General features: G+C 43.5%; 1 protein-coding gene across 7 annotated transcripts in view; it reads left to right on the top strand.

The window, feature by feature from the left end:
• The first annotated feature begins 280 nt into the window (after window positions 1-280).
• The window catches only part of DGKI (diacylglycerol kinase iota), a 311,383-nt gene continuing 285,735 nt past the window's right edge, over window positions 281-25,928 (top strand). For 5 of the 7 annotated variants that reach the window (XM_056517740.1, XM_056517742.1, XM_056517741.1 and 2 more), the window contains exon 1: window positions 281-566. In XM_056517740.1, coding sequence (XP_056373715.1) covers window positions 388-566 — 179 coding nt within the window. In that variant the 5' untranslated portion in view covers window positions 281-387. The remainder of the gene's footprint in view (window positions 567-25,928) is intronic. The other 2 variants (XM_056517746.1, XM_056517744.1) reach the window with 1 other exon arrangement.

Below are 25,928 nucleotides of genomic sequence, written 5' to 3'. Positions count from 1 at the left end.
ATGGATGATGGGGATGTGATGTATAATGATGGATGATGGGAATGTGATGTATAATGGATGATGGGAATGTGATGGATGATGTATGATGGGGATGTGATGTGTAATGATGGATGATGGGGATGTGATGTGTAATGATGGATGATGGGGATGTAGTACAGGACACAGTGACGATGAGGATGCACTCACAGAGGGTCCAGTGCTGTGAGGGGGCGGGCAGGGGGCGGGGTCTCGGGCTGTGATGTGATTGGTCAGGGAGGAGTTTCCCACAATGCCCCGGCTCTCTCCCCCCATGGATGCTGCAGCGGCGCCTCCTCCATTTGCAGCGCCTGGGAGCGGAGCGGTGACTGCGCCCGGGACCCCCCGCTCAGCCCCCGGGCCGCCACAGACATGAACCCGCCGCTCGATGGAGCTCAGAGCCGGGACAACGGCTGCCGGGGAGCCGAGGGAGGAGAGGAGGCGGCCGGGGAAGCCGCTGTGCAGGAGCCGGGGAGCGGGCACAGGGACAGGGAGGAGTCCGTGGAGGAGAAGCTCCGGAACCTGACCTTCCGGAAACAGGTGTCCTACAGGTGAGGGGGACGGGGACACTGATGTACAGGTGAGGGGGACGGGGGGGACACTGATGTACAGGTGAGGGGGACGGGGGACACTGATGTACAGGTGAGGGGGACGGGGGGGACACTGATGTACAGGTGAGGGGGACGGGGGGACACTGATGTACAGGTGAGGGGGACGGGGGGGACACTGATGTACAGGTGAGGGGGACGGGGGACACTGATGTACAGGTGAGAGGGACGGGGGGACACTGATGTACAGGTGAGGGGGACGGGGGGGACACTGATGTACAGGTGAGGGGGACGGGGACACTGATGTACAGGTGAGAGGGACGGGGGGACACTGATGTACAGGTGAGGGGGATGGGGGACACTGATGTACAGGTGAGGGGGACGGGGGACACTGATGTACAGGTGAGGGGGACGGGGACACTGATGTACAGGTGAGGGGGACGGGGACACTGATGTACAGGTGAGAGGGGGACGGGGGGGGGGACACTGATGTACAAGTGAGGGGGACGGGGGACACACTGATGTACAGGTGAGAGGGGGACGTGGGGGACACTGATGTACAGGTGAGAGGGGGACACTGATGTACAGGTGAGGGGGACGGGGGACACTGATGTACAGGTGAGGGGGACGGGGACACTGATGTACAGGTGAGAGGGACGGGGGGGACACTGATGTACAGGTGAGAGGGGGACGGGGGGGGGGACACACTGATGTACAAGTGAGGGGGACGGGGGACACACTGATGTACAGGTGAGAGGGGGATGGGGGGACACTGATGTACAGGTGAGAGGGGGACGGGGGACACTGATGTACAGGTGAGAGGGGGACGGGGGGAACACTGATGTACAGGTGAGAGGGGGACGGGGGACACTGATGTACAGGTGAGAGGGACGGGGGGGACACTGATGTACAGGTGAGAGGGGGACGGGGGGGGGACACTGATGTACAGGTGAGGGGGACGGGGGGGACACTGATGTACAGGTGAGAGGGGGACGGGGGGGACACTGATGTACAGGTGAGAGGGGGACGGGGGACACTGATGTACAGGTGAGAGGGGGACGGGGGGGGGGGCACTGATGTACAGGTGAGAGGGGGACAGGGGGGGACACTGATGTACAGGTGAGGGGGGACAGTGACACTGATGTACAGGGGAGGGGGACAGTGTGATACTGAAGTACAGGTGAGAGGGGACAGTGTGACACTGAAGTACAGGTGAGGGGGGACAGTCTGACAGGTGAGGGGGGGATAAGGTGACACTGATGTACAGGTGAGGGGGGACAGTGTGACACTAATGTACAGGTGAGGGGGGATAAGGTGACACTGATGTACAGGTGTGGGGGGGCAGTGTGACACTGATGTACAGGTGCGGGGGACAGTGTGACACTGATGTACAGGTGAGATGGGGACAGTGTGACACTGTACAGATGAGAGGGGGACAGTGAGACACTGATGTACAGGTGAGAGGGGGACAGTGTGACACTGTACAGATGAGAGGGGGACAGTGTGACTGATGTACAGGTGAGGGAGGATAAGGTGAAACTGATGTACAGGTGAGGGGGTACAGTGTGGCACTGATGTACAGGTGAGAGGGGACAGTAAGACACTGATGTACAGGTGAGGGGGGACAGTGTGACACTGATGTACAGGTGAGGGGGGGATAAGGTGACACTGATGTACAGGTGAGAGGGGACAGTGTGACACTGATGTACAGGTGAGGGGGGCAGTAAGACACTGATGTACAGGTTAGGGGGGGACAGTGTGACACTGATGTACAGGTAGGGTGGACAGTGTGACACTGATTTACAGGTGAGAGGGAGACAGTGTGACACTGATGTACAGGTGAGGGGGATAAGGTGACACTGATGTACAGGTGAGGGGGGATAAGGTGACACTGATGTACAGGTGAGAGGGGGACAGTGTGACACTGATGTACAGGTGAGGGGGGGATAAGGTGACACTGATGTACAGGTGAGAGAGGGAAAGTGTGACACTAATGTACAGGTGAGGGGGTATAAGGTGACACTGATGTACAGGTGAGAGGGGGACAGTGTGACACTGATGTACAGGTGAGGGGGGATAAGGTGACACTGATGTACAGGTGAGGGGGGATAAGGTGACACTGATGTACAGGTGAGAGTGGGACAGTGTGACACTGATGTACAGGTGAGGGGGGATAAGGTGACACTGATGTACAGGTGAGAGGGGGACAGTGTGACACTGATGTACAGGTGAGGGGGATAAGGTGACACTGATGTACAGGTGAGGGGGGATAAGGTGACACTGATGTACAGGTGAGAGGGGGACAGTAAGACACTGATGTACAGGTGATAGGGGACAGTGTGACACTGATGTACAGGTGAGGGGGGATAAGGTGACACTGATGTACAGGTGAGAGGGGGACAGTAAAACACTGATGTACAGGTGAGGGGGGACAGTGTGACACCGATGTACAGGTGAAGGGGGGATAAGGTGACACTGATGTACAGGTGAGGGGGGATAAGGTGACACTGATGTACAGGTGAGGGGGGATAAGGTGACACTGATGTACAGGTGAGAGGGGGGACAGTGTGACACTAATGTACAGGTAAGGGGGGATAAGGTGACACTGATGTACAGGTGAGAGGGGGACAGTGTGACACTGATGTACAGGTGAGGGGGATAAGGTGACACTGATGTACAGGTGAGTGGGGGACAATAAGACACTGATGTACAAGTGAGGGGGGACAGTAAGACACTGATGTACAGGTGAGGGGGGACAGTGTGACACTGATGTACAGGTGAGGGGGGATAAGGTGACACTGATGTACAGGTGAGGGGGGACAGTGTTACACTGATGTACAGGTGAGGGGGGACAGTGTGACACTGATGTACAGGTGAGGGGGGGAAAGTGTGACACTGATGTACAGGTGAGAGGGGACAGTGTGACACTGATGGCATAATGACATGAAGTATATTCCGGAAGGTGCCGCGGCCTATATAAATATATGTATTATGTATTATTGTGTATAATGTTGTTTAGCGCCTTCCAGCACATCACATGATCACTCAGCGATCTTGTTCTATCTTCTGGTCGCTCTGGACGTTGCTGATCGCGTCTTATTAGATGTAATGTGATTATCCATCATGTCTGTGGAGGGGACCCCTCTGGGACTGTGAAGGAGGCCATGTTGTCTGTCTCCCCCCCCCCCCCCCCCCCCCCCCACACACACACACCCAGCTTTCCCAACATTTAATGAGTTCTTTGCACTTCCCCTCTATAATAAAGACGTGGTATGTAGCGGTGTAGACCTGTGGAGCGAAGCGCCGTAATGTCTTTGTATTAGTCGCCAAAAAAATAAAAACGTAAATCGGGGGGAGTATCTTTCCGTCTGTGGCTTCTCAGGGAGGGGTCTGTGGAGTTTACTGGAGTTCAGTGACCGGGTGACCAGAGCCGGATTACAGAATGGACTGCCTGGTGTTGTATTAGGGTTTCCCAATCAGGGTGCCTCCAGCTGTTGCAAAACTACAACTCCCAGCATGCCCGGACAGCCTTCGGCTGTCCGGGCTTGCTGGGAATTGTAGTTTTGCAACAGCTGGAGGCACTCTGGTTGGGAAACACTGCTCTAGATATAAACAAGAACGTTCCCATTTACTGCCAGCAAGCAGAGATTTTGCTAATTGTGAATTACAAAGTGTATTAGTTTAAGAAGTGTAGGGCTGTAATCACATATTACGTTCTATGACAGCAAACGACGGTCTTGAAAAACAGTCATTGAAGTCCCCTGTCGGTGAAAGCAAGCAGAGATCTTGAAAACAGTAAATAAGGAAGGATCACTTTCAGTGACAGCAAGCGGAGATCTTAAAGGCAGTACATAAAGAAGGTTCACTTTCAACAACAGCAAGCAGAGATCTTGAAAACAGGTTAAAAAAAATGTATGGTTCATTTTCACTGACAGCAAGCAGAGCTCTTAAAGACAGAGGGATTTCCCTTTGTGATGACAGCAAGCAGAGATCTAGAAGACAGTGAATAATTGAAGCTCCCTCTCAGTGAAAGCAAGCAGAGATCTTGAAGACAGTAAATAGTGACAGTCCATTTTGAATGACAGCAAGCAGTGATCTTGAGAACAGTGAGTAATTGAAGTCCCCTGCCAGTAAAAGGAAGCAGTGATCTTGAAGACAGTAAATAAAAGAGGTTCACTTTCAATGACAGCAAGCAGAGATCTTCAAGGCAGTAAATAAAGAAGGTTCACTTTCAAAGACAGCAAGCAGAGATCTTGAAAACAGTTAAAAAAAAGTGATGGTTCATTTTTAATGACAGCAAGCAGAGCTCTTAAAAACAGAGGGATTCCCCTTTTGATGACAGCAAGCAGAGCTCTGTCTGGAAAATAGTAAATAATGGGGGATCCCTTTGCGATGACAGCAAGCAGAGATCTAGAAGACAGTGAATAATTGAAGCTCCCTGTCAGTGAAAGCAAGCAGAGATTTTGAAGACAGTAAATTATGATGGCTCACTTTCAATGACAGCGAGCAGAGATTGGTCTGGAAAATAGTGATGTCCATTTTGAATGACAGTAAGCAGTGATCTTGAAAATAGTGAGTAATTGATGTCCCCTCCCGGTAAAAGCAAGCAGTGATCTTGAAGACAGTAAATAAAGAAAATTCACTTTCAATGACAACAAGCAGAGATCTCGAATAGAGTGGATAGTGGAATTTCCCTTTCTGGAAAACAATTTATAATGGTGGATCCCTTGCAAAGACAGCAAGCAGAGATCTAGGAATAATTGAAGCTTTCTGACACTGGGTTGTATATTTGGCTTACAGAAGGGGCTGCCTGTAGAGCACAAACTGCTGCTCAGTGTTTAAGATCTCTGCTTGCTTTTATTGACAGGGAACTTCCATTATACGCTGTTTCCCAGACCGATCTCTGCTTTCTGTCACTGAAAGTGAGCCATCATTATTTGCTGTCTTATAGAGCTCTGCTTGCTGTTAACACACGGAATTCACCATTATTCAGTTTTCTAGTTCGAGCTCTGCTCACCTTCATCAAAAGGGATCTCTGCTTGCTGTCTTTAGGATCCTGGTTTTAAGATCTCCGCTTGCTATCATTGAAAGTGAACCTTCTTTATTTACTGTTGTCAAGATCTCTGCTTGCTTTCACTGACAGGGGAATTCAGTTACCTTTTTTAAGATCTTTGCTTGCTTTCTCTGACGGGAATTCATATACCGTTTTCAAGAAGCCTGCTTGCTTTCACTGACAGGAGACTTTAATTACTGTTTTCAAGATCTCTGCTTGCTTTCACTGACAGGGAGTTTAAATTATTCAGTCTCCTAGATCTCTGCTTGCTGTCATCGCAAGAGATCCACCATTATTAACGGTTTTCCACACCAGAAAAGGAAATCCCACTATCCATGATCTCTTCGAGATCTCTGCTTGCTGTCATTGAAATTGAACCTTCTTTATTTACTGTCTTCAAGATCTCTGCTTGCTTTTACTGACAGGGGACTTCAATCACTCACTGTTTTCAAGATCACTGCTTGCTGTCATTCAAAATGGATTGTCATAATTTACTGTCTTCAAGATCTCTGCTTGCTTTCACTGACAGGGAGCTTCAATTTTTCACAGTCTTCTAGATCTATGTTTGCTGTCATCGCAAGGGATCCACCATTACTTACTGTTTCCCAGACAGATCTCTGCTTGCTTTCATCAAAAAGGAAATCCCTCTGTCTTTAAGAGCTCTGCTTGCTGTCATTTAAAATGAACCATCATTTTCTTACCTGTCTTCAAGATCTCTGCTTGCTGTCATTGAAAGTGAACCTTCTTTATTTACTGTCTTCAAGATCTCTGCTTGCTTTCCCTGACAGGGGACTTCAATTACCCATTGTTTTTCAAGACCGCCACTTGCTGTCATTGAACGTAATATGTGATTATAGCCTCCACATTTGAAACGCAGTGAAACATTCTGCAAATTTCTAATCCACAATTAGTAAAATCTCTGCTTGCTGGCAGTGAATTAGAATGTTCTCGTTTACATCAAGAGCAGTGTTTCCCAACCAAAGTGCCTCCAGCTGTTGCAAAACTACAACTCCCAGCATGCCCGGACAGCCTTTGGCTGAAAAATCCGAAAATATGACTGAATCTATATGTGAATGGAAATATTTCTATTTCCTGACAGCAAGCAGAGATCTTGGATATTGGCGAGGAATCAAAACACAAAGCATATTAGAACATTGCAGAACTGGATACAATTGTAACAATCCCGCAGCTATAAGAAATAAGGAAAATCTGAACACATTTAGATGTAAAGAAGAATATTTCCATTCTCTGACAGCAAGCAGATTACTTAATATTACTAAGGAATTACACCACAATGCATATTAGAAAGTTGTAACAATTGTAACAATCCCTGAGCTGTAAGATCTAGAACATGAAGACATGACATAAACTATATGTGTACATAAATATTTCCATTCTCTGACAGCAAGCAGAGATCTTGGTATTGTGGAAGAATTGAACCACAATGCATATTAGAATGTTGCAGAACTGGATACAATTGTAACAATCCCCCAGCTGTAAGAAGTAAGATCAGGAAGATCTAAATAAGTACATTTATATTTGAAGAAGAATATTTCCATTCTCTGACAGCAAGCAGACTTCCTAATATTAGTAAGGAATTACATTACACCACAATGCATATTAGAAAGTTGCAGAACTAGAAACAATTGTAACAATCCCAAAGCTGTAAGAAATAGATATGGAGAATGTGCTGAAGGACATTTGTGTACAAAAATATTTCCATTCTCTGACAGCAAGCAGAGATCCTGATATTTTGGAGGAATTGGACCACAATGCATATTAGAAAGTGGCCGAACTAGATATAATGGTAACAACCATATTCTCCTGATCTACTTCTTAAAGCTGAGGAATTAAGTCCACGTGTGTGCAAAATATTTACATTCTTTGACAGCAAGCAGATTTCTTAATAATAGTAAGAATTTGAAACAGCTTATTAGAACATTACAGGACTCAATTACAACAATCCCTCAGCTGTAATAAGTAAATCAGGAAAATGTGAATAAAGGTATTTGTGTACATAAATATTTCCATTCTCTGACAGCAAGCAGATTTCTTATTAATAGCAAGGAATTGAAACACAATGCCTATTCAAAATTAGCAGAACTGGATACAGTAAGAATGCCTACGCTGTAAAAAAGTAAAAGGAAGATATTGCTAAACGTATATGAATTAAAATATTTCCATCCTCTGACAGAAAGCAGAGATCTTGATTAAGAATGCATATTAGACACTTGCAGTACTAGATACAATTGTAACAATCCCCCAGCTGTAAGAAGTAAAAGGAAAATGTGAATGTAATGTGAATGTAATGTGACTTAAACTATATATGAACTACCATGTTTCCATTCTCTGACAGCAAGTACAGTTATTTATATTGGTGAGGAATGGAAACAAAAAGCATATCAGAAAGCTGCAGAACTGGATATGACTGTAACAATCCCTCAGCTGTAAAAAGTAGATTAGGAAGATGTGACTAAAACTGTGCGTGAACAGAATTATTTCCATTCACTGACATGAGGCAGAGTTCTTAATACTAGTAAGGAATTGAAATACAATGCATATTAGAAAGTAGCAGAACAGGATACAATTGTAACAAGCCCTCAGCTTTAGATAGTAGACTAGAAAGATGTGATTAAGACTACATGTGACCAGGAATGTATCCATTCTCTGACAGCAAGCAGAGGTCTTAATATTAGTGAGAAACTGAAACACTATACATATTAGTAAATTGCAGAACTGGATAACATTGTAACAATAACCCAGCTGTGAGAAGTAGATCAGAAAGATGTAATTAAATCTACGTGTGAATAGGAATATTTCCATTCTTTTGCAGCAAGCAGAGTTCTTGATATTGGCAAAGAATAGAAACAAAGTGTATATTAGAAAGTTGCAGAACCAGATGCGATTGTAACAATCCCTCAACTGTAAGACATTGATCAGGAACATGCGATTAAGGCTATGTGTGTACATAAATATTTCCATTCTCTGACAGCAAGCAGAGATCGTAATATTGGTAAGAAATTGACGCACAGTGTATTTTAGAAAGTTGCAGAACTGTATATGACTGTTACAATCTCTCAGCATAAAACGTTGATCAGCAACATGTGATTAAAGCTATATGTGTACGTAAATTTCCATTCTTTGACAGCAAGCAGAGTTTTTGATATTAGCAAGGATTGAAACACAATGCATATTAGAAAGTTGCAAAACAAGATATAATTGTAACAATCCCTCAGCTGTAAGACGTTGTTATTAAGGATATGTGTTTACGTAAATACTTCCATTCTCTGACAGCAAGCAGAGATTTTATTGTTGGAAAGGAATTGAAGCACAATGTATATGAGAAAGTTGCAGAACTGAACGCGATTGTAACAATCCCTCAGCTGTAAGATGTTGATCAATAACATGTGATTAAGGCCGTGTGTGTGTACGTAAATATTTTCATTCTCTTACAGCAAGCAGAGATCTTAATATTAGGATATGAGGAATTGAAGCACAATGTATATTAGTAAGTTGCAACGCTAGATACAAACCCTCAGCTGTAAAAGGGAGATGTGAATAAAACTATGTGTGAACAGGAATGACAGCAAGCAGAGATCTTGATACTAGTAAGGAATTGAAATACAGTGACTATTAAAAAAAATAGCAGAACTGGATACTATTGTAACAAACCCTCAGCTGTAAGATGTAAAAGAAAGATTTTAATAAAACTGTGTGAACTGGAATGACAGCAAGCAGAGATCTTAACATTGGTAAGGCATTTGAGCACAGTGTATATTAGAAGGTTGCTGAATCGGATATGATTGTAACAAACCCTCAGCTGTAAGATGTAAAAGGATGTAAAAAAAACTGTGTGAACTGGAATTACAGCAAGCAGAGATCTTAACATTGGTAAGAAATTTGAACACAGTGTATATTAGAAAGTTGCAGAACCAGATACTATTGTAACAAACCCTCCGATGTAAGATGTAAAAGAAAGATGCGATTAAAACTGTGTGTGAGCAGGAATGACAGCAAGCAGAGATCTTAACACTGGTAAGGAATTTGAACACAGTGTATATTAGAAAGTTGCAGAACCAGATACTATTGTAACAAACCCTCCGCTGTAAGATGTAAAAGAAAGATGTGAATAAAACTACGTGTGCACTGGAATGACAGCAAGCAGAGATCTTAACACTGATAAGGAATTTGAACACAGCGTATATTAGAAGGTTGCTGAATCGGATACGATTGTAACAAACAATGTAAAAGAAAGATGTTCATAAAACTATGTGAACAGGAATGACAGCAAGCAGAGATCTTGAAACACTATTTATATTAGAAAATTGCTGAATTTTGTATAAGAATCTCCAACCTGGCGCTTTCCAGCTGTTGCAAAACTACAACTCCCAGCATGCCCTGACAGCCTTCGGCTGTGTGAACAGGAATGACAGCAAGCAGAGATCTTGAAACACAATTTATATTAGAAAATTGCTGAATTTTGTATTAGAATCTCCAACCTGGCGCTTTCCAGCTATTGCAAAACTACAACTCCCAGCATGCCCTGACAGCCTTCGGCTGTGTGAACAGGAATGACAGCAAGCAGAGATCTTGAAACACGATTTATATTAGAAAATTGCTGAATTTTGTATAAGAATCTCCAACCTGGCGCTTTCCAGCTGTTGCAAAACTACAACTCCCAGCATGCCCTGACAGCCTTCGGCTGTGTGAACAGGAATGACAGCAAGCAGAGATCTTGAAACACGATTTATATTAGAAAATTGCTGAATTTTGTATAAGAATCTCCAACCTGGCGCTTTCCAGCTGTTGCAAAACTACAACTCCCAGCATGCCCTGACAGCCTTTGGCTGTGTGAACAGGAATGACAGCAAGCAGAGATCTTGAAACACAATTTATATTAGAAAATTGCTGAATTTTGTATAAAAATCTCCAACCTGGCACTTTCCAGCTGTTGCAAAACTACAACTCCCAGCATGCCCTGACAGCCTTCGGCTGTCAGGGCATGCTGGGAGTTGTAGTTTTGCAACAGCTGGAAAGCCACAGGGTAAAGAGCTGTGTATTAGACAGTGGAGATTTTTTCTCTGCATTGGGGCCACATTGATGGTCACCCAGCTTTCCCAGGATCGGAAAGAAGAAAAGTCCGGTTCCTAACAGCGAGACGTCTTCCCGGGAGGGGAAGTAAATTACTATGTTCAATCCCGTTGCGTCGAGAGGAAAAAGAAGGAACATCTGTGCGGCGAATCCGTAAAAATAACCCGGGAGAATGTGCCACGCGCTGCCGCCCTGACATCCACACCCGGCAATTACCAGCGGGGCACACGTGTAATTCACGTCTCCGGGGGCCCGCGGGGTGGTCAGATCGGGGCCGGGTCAGCCTCGCCATCATCGTCCCACCATCCCCCGCCCACCGCCGCCGCTGCGTTATCAAAGCTTTACGATACCCCATCCCCCCCCTCCTTCCCAGCGTGCGGAGATGGCGAGGAATACGTGGGATGGCGGTTTTATACCGTACAAGGAGATGTGACTATAAATAGGGCAGGCGGGCTAAAAATAGCGCCAAGATATCGTATAGAAACATCTGATAATCTCAGGAAATACGGAGATGAATCACGCTTTTTTTTTTTTTTTACTCCTGAGCTGCAGTCGCTGCGATTGCAGGTTCTGGGAAAAGCTGGGTGGATACCAGCAGAATGGTCCACAATGTGGGGCGACACCTTTTGAGGTGGGGATCGGACGTCATAATAAAGGACCTTATATAAGTTAAGGCCTTTGGGCTACGGGGTCCTTGATTTCCATTAAAAAAAAAGCTGTAATGAGAATTCTGTTCCTGGGAAAGCTGGGTGGAAAGCAGTATGGTGGTTAATATGACCCTGAGGGGATGGTTACTCGGATTGCCTGTGATTCTCAATGCTAAATCTGCCTAGATGTAGAGCTTAGGGGGATGTGTAACTTCATACATAGATTTGTATGATAGATCAGGAGTCTAGGAAAGCTGGGTGGAAACCAATATGGTGGTTAATGCGACTCTCAAGATGGTTAATCAAGCTTTAAGCTGTTTATGATTCTCAGTGGTATATCTGCCTAGATGTAGAGCTTAGGGGATGTGTAGCTTCATAAATAGATTTGACTAACAGGAGTCTAGGAAAGCTGGGTGGAAGCAAATATGGTGGTTAATGCGACCCGCAGGGGATGGTTACTCAGATTGTCAATGATTCTCAAGGGTAAATCTGCCTAGATATGGAGCTGAATGGTAGCAAGGAATATGTAACTACATATGTAAATTTGCCTTTCGGGAGTCTAGGAAAGCTGGGTGGAAACTAATATGGTGGTTAACGTGACCCTCAGGGGATGATTACGTATGTTTCCTATGATTCTCTATGGTAAATCTGCCTAGATATACAGGTAGATGGTAGCAAGGAATATGTAACTTCATATGTAAATTTGCCTTTCAGGAGTCTAGGAAAGCGGAAAGTGGAAACCAATATGGTAGTTAATTCGACCCTCATGGGGAGGGTTACTCAGGTGTCCTGTGATTGTCAATTGTAAATATGCCTAGATATATAGTTAGGGGATGTGTAGCTTCATACATAGATTTGTCTTTCAGGAGTCTAGGAAAGAAACCAATATAATTGTTAATATGACCCTAAGGGGATGGTTACTTAGGTTTTCTATGATTTTGAAGGTAAATCTTCCTAGATATGATGCTAGATGGTAGCAAAGAATATGTAACTTTATATGTAGATTTGCCTTTCAGGAATCTAGGAAAGCTGGGTGGAAACTAATATGGTTAATGCGACCTTAAGGAGATGGTTTCCTATGATTCTCAATGGTAAATCTGCCTAGATATAGAGCTAGGGGATGTGTGTCTTTATACATACATTTGTCTTTCAGAAGTTTAGAAAAGCTGAGTGGAAACCAATATTGTGGTTAATGTGGCCCTGGAAAGGTGGTTACTTAGGTTTCCTATGATTCCCAATGAAAAATCTACCATGTTGTAGATCGATGGTAGCATATATGGTTTTAATAGATATATTTGCCCTTCAGGATTCTAGGAAAGCTAAATAGAAACCAATGCAGTTGTTAATACGGCCCTTAGGAGATAGTTACTCAGGTGTCCGGTTATTCCTAATTGTAAATCTGTCTATTTATGTAGATAGATGGTAGCAGGGGATGTATAGTTTTAATAAATAGATTGGCCTTTCGGGAGTTTAGGAAAGCTGGATAAATACCAAAATGGTGGTCAATACGACCCTCGGGAGATAGTTTGTCAATGTTAAATCTGCCCGGTTATGTAGCAGGAGGACATGTGGCTTCATACATAGATTTGGCTTTCTGGAGTCAAGGAAAGCTGGGTGGAAACAAATATGGTGCATAATATAGCCTTTAAGAGATAGTTACTTAGGTTTCTTATGGTTCTCAATGGTAAATCCTCCTATTCATGTAGCTATGGATGTGTAGCTTCCTACTAACATTTGCTTTTTTCAGGAGACCTGAAAAGCTGGATGGCCACTCAATGTGTCCTTAGAAATCATGGACATGCTGGGTCCTCCAGAGAGAGACACTCTTAGTTAATAAATGCAGGTCCTATATAAAAGATTGGGCCCTAGTAGGATGTTTAAAGGTGAGGTTTATAACCTAGAATACCCCCTTAAGGGTACGTTCACATGGACAGATTACCTGCGGAATTTCCGCAGCGTATTTGCTGCGGAAAATCCGCAGCGGATTTTGCTACCATTGACTTCAATGGGTCATCAGAAAATCCACAATAGAGGCAGGTTTGCAGATTTTCCTTCTGACCCATTGAATTCAGTGGTAGAAGATTATCTGCTGCGGATTTTCCGCAGCAAATACTATGCGGAAATTCTGCAGGTAATCCGCCCGTATGAACGTACCCTAAAAATGGGGTCGAAAAAAGAGAAATTCACCAAAATTTAGACAAGAATTAGTCGATGACAGGGTGTCCATACTACTGAGAACCCAAGTGATTGTCAGCAATTAGTTGTAAAATCAAGGAGCCAGTGTTCAGTTTCCCTGCAGTGCCTCCGCAGGTGAAATGAGGAATTACATCATGCCCATTTAAAGGGGTACTCCGGTGGAAAACTTTTTTTTTTTTTAAATGAACTGGTGCCAGAAAGTTAAACATATTTGTAAATTACTTCTATTAAAAAAATCTTAATCCTTCCAGTACTTATCAGCTGCTGTTATGATCCACAGGAAGTTCTTTTCTTTTTGAATTTCCTTTTTGCCTGACCACAGTGCTCTCTGCTGACACCTCTGTCCATTTTAGGAACGTTTTCCAGAGCAGGAGAGGTTTTCCTCTGGACAGTTCCTAAAATGGACAGAGGTGTCACTGTGGTCAGGCAGAAAGAAACATTCAAAAAGAAAACAACTTCCTGTGGATCATAACAGCAGCTGATAAGTACCGGAAGGATTAAGATATTATTTTTTTTTTATAGTAGTTTACAAATCTGTTTCACTTTCTGATAAAAATAAATAAATAAATAAAGTTTTCCAGTGGAGTACCCCTTTAAATCATGTAATGCAGAAACACGCTGGGTCCTCCAGAGAGAGACACTCTTAGTTAATAGAGGCGGGTCCTAAATGATTGGGCATTAGTAGGATGTTTAAAGGTGAGGTTTATAACCTAGATACCCCCTTTAAAAATGGGGTCGATTTTTTAAAAGAATTCCCCAAAAAAATAGACAAAAATAAATTGATTACATGATGTCCCCACTAGTGATCGGCTGCAATCGGTTGGGTAACTTAGGAGCCAGTGTTCCGTTTCCCTGCAGTGCCTCCGCAGGCGAAATGAGGAATTACATGGTGTTCTTGAAAATCATCTAATGCATTTTTTTTTTCCCTCCCTGATGCTCTCCAGTGGTTGCAAAACTACAATTCCCATCATGCCCTGACAGCCGCAGGCTGTCAGGGCATGATGGGAATTGTAGTTTTGCAACCACTGGAGATAAACAGGGAACAGTCTGGGTCCTCCAAAAAGGTGGACACTCTTGGTCCGCCATAAAAAGTAACATAAAAGCCATAGGGACCCCATAAAAAAACCATAAAGGGTTCTTCCATCCAATCAGCGTACTCCCCATTTAATCTCCGGGGGGGGGGGGATGTTGTCATGCGGCGCACGTTCTTCGCAGCGTGCTGTAAAGCCTCACACCTCGGGGGAATTCTCTAATTTCCTGTACCTGTAATTCCCCCCCCCCCTTCCTTTTCCTAATTTTCTTGAATTTGTCTAAACACTCGGATTTCTCCGTTCCCCCTCTTGAGAATAATTGAATTTCCCTTCCCTCCGGAGAGCTCCTTAATGTTCTCCGCAGACGACACTAATGTGATCGGCCTCACGAAAAAATCCTTCCCTGATTACGATAAGAGGGTCAGGGTTCGGCGTTTCGTCATCCTCCGTCTTTTACGGGAAGTCTTAAAGGGGTACTCCACTGGAATTGTTTTTTTTTTTTTTTAAATAAACAGATTCGGAAATAACTTCTATAAAAAAAAAATATATTATTATCCTTCCAGTACTTGTTAGTTGCTGTATGCTCCACGGGACGTTCTTTTCTTTTTGAATTTCCTTTCTGTCTGACCACAGTGCTCTCTCTGCTGACACCTCTGTCCATTTTAGGAACTGTCCAGAGCAGGAGAAGTTTGCTATGGGGATTTGCTCTTACTCTGGACAGTTCCTGAAATGGACAGAGGTGTCAGCAGAGAGCACTGTGGTCAGACAGAAAGGGAATTCAAAAAGAAAAGAACTTTTTGTGGATCAAACAGCAGCTTATAAGTACTGGAAGGATTAATATTTTTTAATAGAAGTAATTTACAAATATGTTTAACTTTCTGGCACCAGTTGATTAAAAAAAAAAAAATGTTTTCCAGTGGAGTACCCCTTTAAAGTGGTCGCCTGCCTCGGACCGGTCCAAGATTGTTAGGTTGGGTGGGGGTGCCATCTGCAATCCGAGTCCTACCCTTGCAGGGTTATTCTCGTATAGTTACGGCATAGGAAAGGGTTAATAAATGGTGGCCACAAAATGATAGGGATTCCTTATTGGGGGGACTCTTAGATCCATTGGCACCAAAATGTTCCCTAAGAAGATAGGGGTTGCCAAAAGTAGACTATCCCTTTAAACAAGGCTTTTTATGTAAAAAAAAATAAAAAATCCTTGTATAACCTCTGCTTGCTGTCAGTTAAGGCACTCATTTTTTTTTTTTGGGGGGGGGGGGGGGGCTGAAAACCTGTACAGACCAAATTCTTTTCAAAGCTGAGGGTTTGTGACAGTTGTGTCCAGTCTAGAAAAATCTCTCCTGGTTTTGAGGGTGATACATTTTTGTTTCCCCTGCGCTGATACATTGTAACAAACCATCAGAGCCAATACTTGTTATAGCTGAGGGTTTGTTACATTTGTATCCGGTCTGAATATATTTTTTCCTCCTAAAGTAATACAGTGTAACAAACCATCAGACAGAATCATTCTTACAGCTGAGGGTTTGTTACAGTTGTATCCAGTCTAGACAAATCCTCTCTAAGCGCCCGGCTGAAAACCTGGACAGACCTAATTCTTTTCAGAGCTGAGGGTTTGTTACTGTTGTGTCCAATCTAGAAAAATCCCTCCTGGTCTCTGGGGTGATACATTGTAACAAACCATCAGACCTGATACTTCCTATATCTGGGGGTTTGTTGTATTTGTATCCAGTCTAGACAAATCTCTTTGGCCTCTGGGATGATACATTTTCTTCCTGCACTGATACATTGTAACAAACCATCAGACCTAATCCTTAGTACAATTAAAACAAATCCTCAGCTGTAACAAGTATTAGGTCTGATGGGTTGTTACAATGTATCAGTGGAGGAAAATCAATCATCCCAGAGACCAGAAGGTATTTGTCTAGACCTGATACAACGATTACATACCCCCAGCTATAAGAAGTACAAGGTCTGAGGGTTTGTTACAATGTATCAGTGCAGGGAAAGAGAAGACTGTGAAGACTCGATACAATTATAAGAAACCCTCCGCTATATCCAGTCTACACAGTCTTCTCTGGGGTGATACATTGTCTTTCCCTACAGTGATACATTGTAACAAACCATCAGACAGAATCGTTCTTACAGCTGAGGGTTTGTTACAGTTGTGTTCAGTCTAGAAAAATCCCTCCTGGTTTTGAGGGTGATACATTTTTGTTTCCCCTACAGTGATACATTGTAACAAACCATCAGACCCGATACTTCTTATAGCTGAGGGTTTGTTACATTTGTATCCGGTCTCAATATATTTTTCCCCCTAAAGTAATACATTGTAACAAACCATCAGACAGAATCGTTCTTACAGCTGAGGGTTTGTTACATATGTATCCAGTCTCAATATATTTCCCCCCTACAGTAATACATTGTAACAAACCATCAGACCTGATACTTCTTATAGCTGATGGTTTGTTACATTTGTATCCAGTCTCAATATATTTTCCCCCCCCTAAAGTAATACATTGTAACAAACCATTAGATCTGATACTTCTTATAGCTGAGGGTTTGTTACATTTGTATCCGGTCTCAATATATTTTTTCCCCCCTAAAGTAATACATTGTAAAAACCATCAGACCTGATACTTCTTATAGCTGAGGATTTGTTACATTTGTATCCACTCTCAATATATTTCCCCCTAAAGTAATACATTGTAACAAACCATCAGACCTGATACTTCTTATAGCTGAGGGTTTGTTACATTTGTATCCGGTCTCAATATATTTTTTCCCCCCTAAAGTAATACATTGTAAAAACCATCAGACCTGATACTTCTTATAGCTGAGGATTTGTTACATTTGTATCCACTCTCAATATATTTCCCCCTAAAGTAATACATTGTAACAAACCATCAGACCTGATACTTCTTATAGCTGAGGGTTTGTTACATTTGTATCCACTCTCAATATATTTCCCCCTAAAGTAATACATTGTAACAAACCATCAGACCTGATACTTCTTATAGCTGAGGGTTTGTTGTATTTGTCTAGACAAATCCCAGTCTAGACAAATCCCTTTGGTCTCTGGGGTGATACATTTTCTTTCTGCGCTGATACATTGTAACAAACCATCAGACAGAATCGTTCTTACAGCTGAGGGTTTGTTACAGTTGCATCCAGTCTAGACAAATCCTCTCTAAGCGCCCGGCTGAAAACCTGTACAGAATGAATTCTTTTCAGAGCTGAGGGTTTGTTACTGTTGTGTCCAATCTAGAAAAATCCCTCCTGGTCTCTGGGGTGATACATTGTAACAAACCATCAGACCTGATACTTCTTATAGCTGGGGGTTTGTTGTATTTGTATCCAGTCTAGACAATCCTCTCTGGGGTGATACATTTTCCCCCCTGCACTAATACATTGTAACAAACTAGAGATGAGCGAACTTACAGTAAATTCGATTCGTCACGAACTTCTCGGCTCGGCAGTTGATGACTTTTCCTGCATAAATTAATTCAGCTTTCCGGTGCTCCGGCGGGCTGGAAAAGGTGGATACAGTCCTAGGAGACTCTTTCCTAGGACTGTATCCACCTTTTCCAGCCCACCGGAGCACCTGAAGGCTGAACTAATTTACGCAGGAAAAGTCATCAACTGCCGAGCCGAGAAGTTCGTGACGAATCGAATTTACTGTAAGTTCGCTCATCTCTATAACAAACCATCAGATCTAATACTACTTATATAGCTGACGGTTTGTTACAGTTGTTTCCAGTCTAGATAAGCTCGGTCTCTGGGATGATACATTTTCTTCCTGCAGCGATACATTGTAACAAACCATGTGACCCAATACATCTTATACCTGAGGGTTTGTTATGATTATATTCTTTATGGGATGGTGCATTTTTATATATATATATATATATATATATATATATATATATTTTTTTTTTCTACACTGATACATTGTAACAAACTATCAGACTTTGAAATGTGATTCAAGGTCCCTTTTATTTATGATGCCATTAAAACACGGTGCACTCAAAGGAAGGTAACATCCGGCGCGTTTCTGGCGCTAGTAACGCCCGTTGTTGTGGTCGGAGGGCGAGGTATTTATGGGTAACGTAATTACACAGCACCCGACGGGCGAAGCTTTCACACCAGCAGAAATTCTGTAGTGTTTCCCAAGCAGGGTGCCTCCAGCTGTTGCAAAACTACATCTCCCAGCATGCCCGGACAGCCTTCGGCTGTCCGGGCATGCTGGGAGATGTAGTTTTGCAACAGCTGGAGGCACCCTGCTTGGAAAACACTGCCTTAGGGTGCGTTCATACTGAACGTTACTCGAGTAATTCCTCTTGAATTCTCCACTTAGAAATAATTAAAGGGGTATTCCAGGAAAAAACTTTTTTTTTAACATTTATTTTTTACTGAAAAAAATTACTGAATTTTTTTTAGGTGAAATTAACCCATTAAAGGGGTTATCCAGGAAAACATTTATATATATATATATATATATATATATATATATATATATATATATATATATATATATATATCTCAACTGGCTCCAGAAAGTTAAACAGATTTGTAAATTACTTCTATTAAAAAATCTTAATCCTTTCAGTACTTATGAGCTTGTGAAGTTAAGGTTGTTCTTTTCTGTCTAAGTGCTCTCTGATGACACGTGTCTCGGGAAACGCCCGGTTTAGAAGAGGTTTGCTATGGGGATTTGCTTCTAAACTGGGCGTTTCCCGAGACAGGTGTCATCAGAGAGCACTTAGACAGAAAAGAACAACCTTAACTTCAGAAGCTCATAAGTACTGAAAGGATTAAAATTTCTTAATAGAAGTCATTTACAAATCTGTTTAACTTTCTGGAGCCAGTTGAGATATATATATATATATATATATATATATATATATATATATATATATAAAAAAGTTTTTTCCCTGGAATACCCCTTTAACATCTGCTTTGCCATTGACTTCAATGTATTTTACTCTGCACTGTTCACACTGCGCAAATTCTGCTCGCGGAATTCCGTTCCGCTAGTAGAAAGAGTGTGTTCATTCTGCCTGCGGAATACGCAAGCAGAAGTCCATTGAAGTCAATGGTAAAAAAAAAAAAAAATTCCGCTTGAAATTATTTCCGCACGGAATTCGCGCGGAAATTCCGCACGAAAAAAAATCTAGAAAAAGGAAAATTCCAATTGGCGCTTGTAGGCCACCCGAAAAAAAACAGTTTCCTCCTATATTCCTTGTTGAAAATTCTGCGCAAAATTTGCACGAAAAAAAAAAGTTAATTCTTTACGGTACGTTCACACGAGATGATTTTTTGCGGGTTTTCCGCTGCGTATTTGAAAGTGGGCGGGCTCTTCTCGGCTGTCCGCAGCAGATTTTCCACAGCGGAATTTACGCTGCGGATAATCCGCCGCAAGTCAGTAGGGACTGCGGCGGATTTTCCGCAGCGTAAATTCCACTGCGGAAAATCTGTGAGAAGGGCCCGCTCACTTTCAAATACGCAGCAGAAAACCCGCAAAAAAAATCCGCTCGTGTGAACCTACCCTTATACTTCTTACAGCTGAGGGTTTGTTACAGCTGTATCCAGTCTAGACAGTCTTCTATGGGAGTCTATACTCCAGGGCTGATACATTTTGCCTGCGCTAATACATTGTAGCAAACTACAGTGTGATGTCACACCCCCTCCCATAGACTTGCATTGAGGGGGCGGGGAGTGATGTAATGCAGGGGCGGAGTTATGATGTCAGGATACTCCGGCCCCGTGGTCATGAGGCTTCAGACTCAGAGCTTCCGGCCCTTGTGGAGCACACACAGATGGGTGCTGCATGAGGGATTGCGGGGGTCTCCCCTTTGGATAGGGGATAAGATGTCTTAGGGCCGGAGTACCCCTTTAAACACCCTGAACTCTGCACTGATACATTGTAACAAACTATAAGACCAAATACTTCCAACTGCTGAGAGTTTGTTACAATATATTGCGATCAGTCATAGGACAACCCCCCCACAGTCACCTGAACTCTCTCGGCTAATTAAAAGGACTCTTGTATACAGGCTCCTCCTTCTTGACTCATTTGAAGCAGCAACCAGGACTTTCTGCTCTTCTGATTGGCTAAGAATGTGTAGGGTAAGGCGATGCGTTGGATTTGTATATCATGTACCCCTATAAGATGGGACTGTGGGGGGACAGGCTCAAGAAATACTAAGAATAAAATATTATAGCTGTGTAGACACCGGGACTGTGCACAGGACTGACTGGGCTTTCGAGCAGCTGTTTGACATTGACCTTCTCCAGTTCACCAAAGAGGATGATCATTGTAGGACAGCGCTCCTCATCTTCTGGCTCTCCAGCTCTTAGGGCATGTTGGGAGTAGTAGTTTGGGGTCAGGTTGAGGAACACTGTAGAATAATGTAGCTGTGAAAGCTGCGATAGTTCAGGACGACGGTTAGTTCAGGTTTCAGCACCATGGACAGCTCTGACACCAGCCCAACCCATGGAGGTGCGGTGCTTGTGTAAGACTATGGTGTCCTAGGTCTGGGGATCGGATGAACCTTGTCGGCTTCACAGCGATGTGTCTGAACTAATACGGGGCTAAACCGGCCTTTAAGGTGAATTTAAGGGAGGTCCCGATACCGTTTTTTTTTAAGACAGAGTAAGAGTACTGATACTCACTGATACTCACAGATACCAATTACCGATCCTTTTTTTGTTTTGGAGGTGGATCTAGACTTTGTAAAGCCTAAGGTGAAAGTCAAACATGAGGCCCTCACTGACACTTATAATTAAGGTATGCCCCCAGCAGGTAGGTAATCGCCCCCCCTATTAGGTAGAAGCCCCCAGTAGTTAGGTAGAAGGCCCCAGTAGTTAGTTAATCCCCCCCCCCCTATTAGGTAGAAGGCCCCAGTAGGTAGGTAATCGCCCCCCTATTAGGTAGAAGGCCCCAGTAGGTAGGTAATCGCCCCCCTATTAGGTAGAAGGCCCCAGTAGGTAGGTAATCGCCCCCCTATTAGGTAGAAGCCCCCAGTAGTTAGGTAGAAGGCCCCAGTAGTTAGTTAATCCCCCCCCCCTATTAGGTAGAAGGCCCCAGTAGGTAGGTAATCACCCCCGTATTTGGTAGAAGCCCCCAGTAGTAAGGTATAAGGCCCCAGTAGTTAGGTAATCCCCCCTATTAGGTAGAAGGCCCCAGTAGGTAGGTAATCACCCCCCCTATTGGGTAGAAGGCCCCATTAGTTAGGTAATTGTCCCCCTATTAGGTAGAAGGCCCCAGTAGGTAGGCAATGGTCCCCCTATTAGATAGAAGCCCTCAGTAGTTAGATAGAAGGCTCCAGTAGTTAGGTAATCCCCCCCCCCTATTAGGGAGAAGGCCCCATTAGGTAGGTAAACGCCCCCCTATTAGGTAGAAGGCCCCAGTAGTTAGGTAATCGCCCCTGTATTAGGTAGAAGGCCCCAGTAGGTAGGTAATCGTCCCCCTATTAGGTAGAAGCCCCCAGTAGGTAGGTAAACCTCCCCCTATTAGGTAGAAGGCCCCAGTACTTAGGTAATCACCCCTGTATTAGGTAGAAGGCCCCAGTACCTAGGTAGGGAATTTCCCCTGTTAAGTTTAGGCCACCAGTAGGTAGGGAATTCCCCCAATTAGGTGAGAGCCCCCCCAGTAGGTAGGGAATTCCCCCAATTAGGTGAGAGCCCCCCAGTAGGTAGGGAATTCCCCCAATTAGGTGAGAGCCCCCCAGTAGGTAGGGAATTCCCCCAATTAGGTGAGAGCCCCCCAGTAGGTAGGGAATTCCACTTATTAGATAGAAATACCCCAGTAGGTAGGTAGGGAAGCCCACATATTAGGTAGAATCCCCCCCTCCCCTTAAATTAGGTAGAAGCCTCCAGTAGGTAGGGAACCCTTATCCTTGGAAGCAGAAGCCCCCAGTAGATAGGTAGTCAGGTAGATAGGGTACCACTTCTTAGGTAGATGCCCCCATTTAGTAGTTTACCCTAATAAGTCTCCTCCAGAAGAAAAGTATAACAATCCCCCCTCCCCTTAAATTAGGTAGAAGCCTCCAGTAGGTAGGTAGGGAACCCTTATCCTTGGAAGCAGACGCCCCCAGTAGATAGGTAGTCAGGTAGATAGGGTACCACTTCTTAGGTAGATGCCCCCATTTAGTAGTTTACCCTAATAAGTCTCCTCCAGAAGAAAAGTATAACAATCCCCCCTCCCCTTCCCTCTGCGCCGGCGCTCATGTCTCTGCATCCTCTGCTCTGTTAGTGGTGCAGGACCTGCCGTGCCATGAAATGACATCATCCCACCCGGCAGGTCCTGCGAACGATAAAGAGGGATTGATAGGATTTTTATGGTCTGCAGGTATCGGGATGGGTTCTCGTGCAAATGTCCGGTATCAGCACCAACACCAGGATCGGGACATCACTGGTTAAAGGGGTATTCCAGGCAAAAACTTTTTTTTATATATCAACTGGCTCCAGAAAGTTAAACAGATTTGTAAATTACTTCTATTAAAAAATCTTAATCCTTCCAATAGTTATTAGCTTCTGAAGTTTTCTGTCTAACTGCTCATTGATGATGTCACATCCCGGAAGCTGTGCATGATGGGAGAATATCCCCATAGGAACTGCACAGCTCCCGGGACGTGAGTCATCAGAGAGCAGTTAGACAGAAAACAACAACTCAACTTCAGAAGCTAATAACTATTGGAAGGATTAAAGGGGTATTCCAGGCCAAAACTTTTTTTTTTTATATATATATATATCAACTGGCTCCGGAAAGTTAAACAGATTTGTAAATTACATCTATTAAAAAATCTTAATCGTTCCAATAGTTATTAGCTTCTGAAGTTGAGTTGTTGTTTTCTGTCTAACTGCTCTCTGATGACTCACGTCCCGGGAGCTGTGCAGCTCCTATGGGGATATTCTCCCATCATGCACAGCTCCCGGGACGTGACATCATCATTGAGCAGTTAGAAAACTTCAGAAGCTAATAACTATTGGAAGGATTAAGATTTTTTAATAGAAGTAATTTACAAATCTGTTTAACTTTCGGGAGCCAGTTGATATATATATATATATCAAAAGGTTTTGGCCTGGAATACCCCTTTAATTTGATATATTTTGTGTGTTCCTAGAATGCCAAAAAGCCACCAAGATGGTTTCCTAAAGGAAAGACATCTCTCCCCGGTGCCCAGAGACGGCCACTATATGGAGGGGGTGCGGTCTCTTTATATAGTCTAAGGGTCCTATGGTCTCCGGGGTCCAGGATGAACAGGTCCGGTGAGTGCAAGAGATGGTGGAAAACCAAAAAAACTGCAATTCGGATGTAGTCTAGAACCGTAATAGATCACATGGTCCCTCGGCGCCCCCCCCCCCCCCCCCCTCCCCCCGTTCCAGTTAGTTTTTTTTCTTTTCTGCCTCCGCCGGCTGCGCAGCGAGATGTTCTGCGTCTGACCTTCCCTCCCTCACATCCCAACTGATTCGTGATTCGTTCCCTTCAAGGAATTCCGCCAGTTTTTTGTATTTCCCCTCGGGGAGTTCCGTGCCGCTCCCGGCATCGCCGCTATCTCTCGCTCGTTTTGGCGGCAGGGCTGCCGAGCCGCTCTCTCTCTCTCTCGCTCTCTCTCTCTCTCTCTCTCTCTCTCTCTCTCTCTCTCTCTGTCCCTTTGAAGTCGCTGTCATCTGTTTACGAGGCTGCAATATATTCAGACATAAAAGTGAATAGCAGATTTTTTTTCAACATTTATTTATTTTTATTTTTTTTACATTTATTCAGTTACTGAATTTTTTAGGTGAAATTAACCCATTAAAGGGGTTAACCAGGAAAACATTTTTTTATATATATCAACTGGCTCCAGAAAGTTAAACAGATTTGTAAATTACTTCTATTAAGAAATCTTAATCCTTTCAGTACTTATGAGCTTCTGAAGTTGAGTTGTTCTTTTCTGTCTAAGTTCCCTCTGATGACACGTGTCTCGGGAACAACCGCCCAGTTTAGAAGCAAATCCCCATAGCAAACCTCTTCTACTCCGTGCAGTTCCCGAGACAAGCAGAGATGTCAGCAGAGAGCACTTAGACAGAAAAGAACAACCTTAACTGCAGAAGCTCATAAGTACTGAAAGGATTAAGATTTTTTTTAATAGAAGTCATTTACAAATCTGTTTAACTTTCTGGAGCCAGTCGATATATATATATATATATATATATATATATATATATATATATATATATATATATATATATCGACTGGCTCCAGAAAGTTAAACAGATTTGTAAATGACTTCTATTAAAAAAAATCTTAATCCTTTCAATAATTATCAGCTGCTGAAGTTGAGTTGTTGTTTTCTGTCTCTCTTTTTTTCAGTGCTCTCTGCTGACACCTCTGCTTGTCTCGGGAACTGCACGGAGTAGAAGAGGTTTTCTATGGGGATTTGCTTCTACTCTGGACATTTCCCCGAGACAGGTGTCATCAGAGAGCACTTAGACAGAAAAGAACAACTCAACTTCAGCAGCTCTTAAGTACTGAAAGGATTAAGAATTTTTTTTTTTTTTTTTATAGAAGTAATTTACAAATCTGTTTAACTTTCTGGAGCCAGTTGATTTATATATATATATATATATCGACTGGCTCCAGAAAGTTAAACAGATTTGTAAATTACTTCTATTAAAAAAAATCTTAATCCTTTCAATAATTATCAGCTGCTGAAGTTGAGTTGTTGTTTTCTGTCTCTCTTTTTTTCAGTGCTCTCTGCTGACACCTCTGCTTGTCTCGGGAACTGCACGGAGTAGAAGAGGTTTTCTATGGGGATTTGCTTCTACTCTGGACATTTCCCCGAGACAGGTGTCATCAGAGAGCACTTAGACAGAAAAGAACAACTCAACTTCAGCAGCTCTTAAGTACTGAAAGGATTAAGATTTTTTTTTTTTTTTTTTTTATAGAAGTAATTTACAAATCTGTTTAACTTTCTGGAGCCAGTTGAGATTTTATATAATATAAAGTTTTTTTTTCCTGGATAACCCCTTTAATGGTGTCGCCCTCTGTGGCATCAGGGCCCAAATGTGACCGCTATCTCTGCTATAGTTATGCCCCCATAACAGTGGTCTTCAACCTGCGGACCTCCAGATGTGGCAAAACTACAACTCCCAGCATGCCCGAACAGCCGTTGGCTGTCCGGGCATGCTGGGAGTTGTAGTTTTGCCACATCTGGAGGTCCGCAGGTTGAAGACCACTGCAATAGAATATAGCAGTCAATGGCTTCACAGTTATTACTGATGGGTCACTATGGGCGGTAGTTTTTATTTGCTCTAGTTTGCTTGCAGTCGGCACCTACAGAGCCGTACAATATTATTCGGG

This window comes from Hyla sarda, chromosome 4 (assembly GCF_029499605.1).
Source record: "Hyla sarda isolate aHylSar1 chromosome 4, aHylSar1.hap1, whole genome shotgun sequence".
Lineage (NCBI taxonomy): Eukaryota > Metazoa > Chordata > Amphibia > Anura > Hylidae > Hyla > Hyla sarda.
Note: the sequence above shows the minus strand (reverse complement) of the source record. Positions and strands in the feature narration are given on the sequence as shown.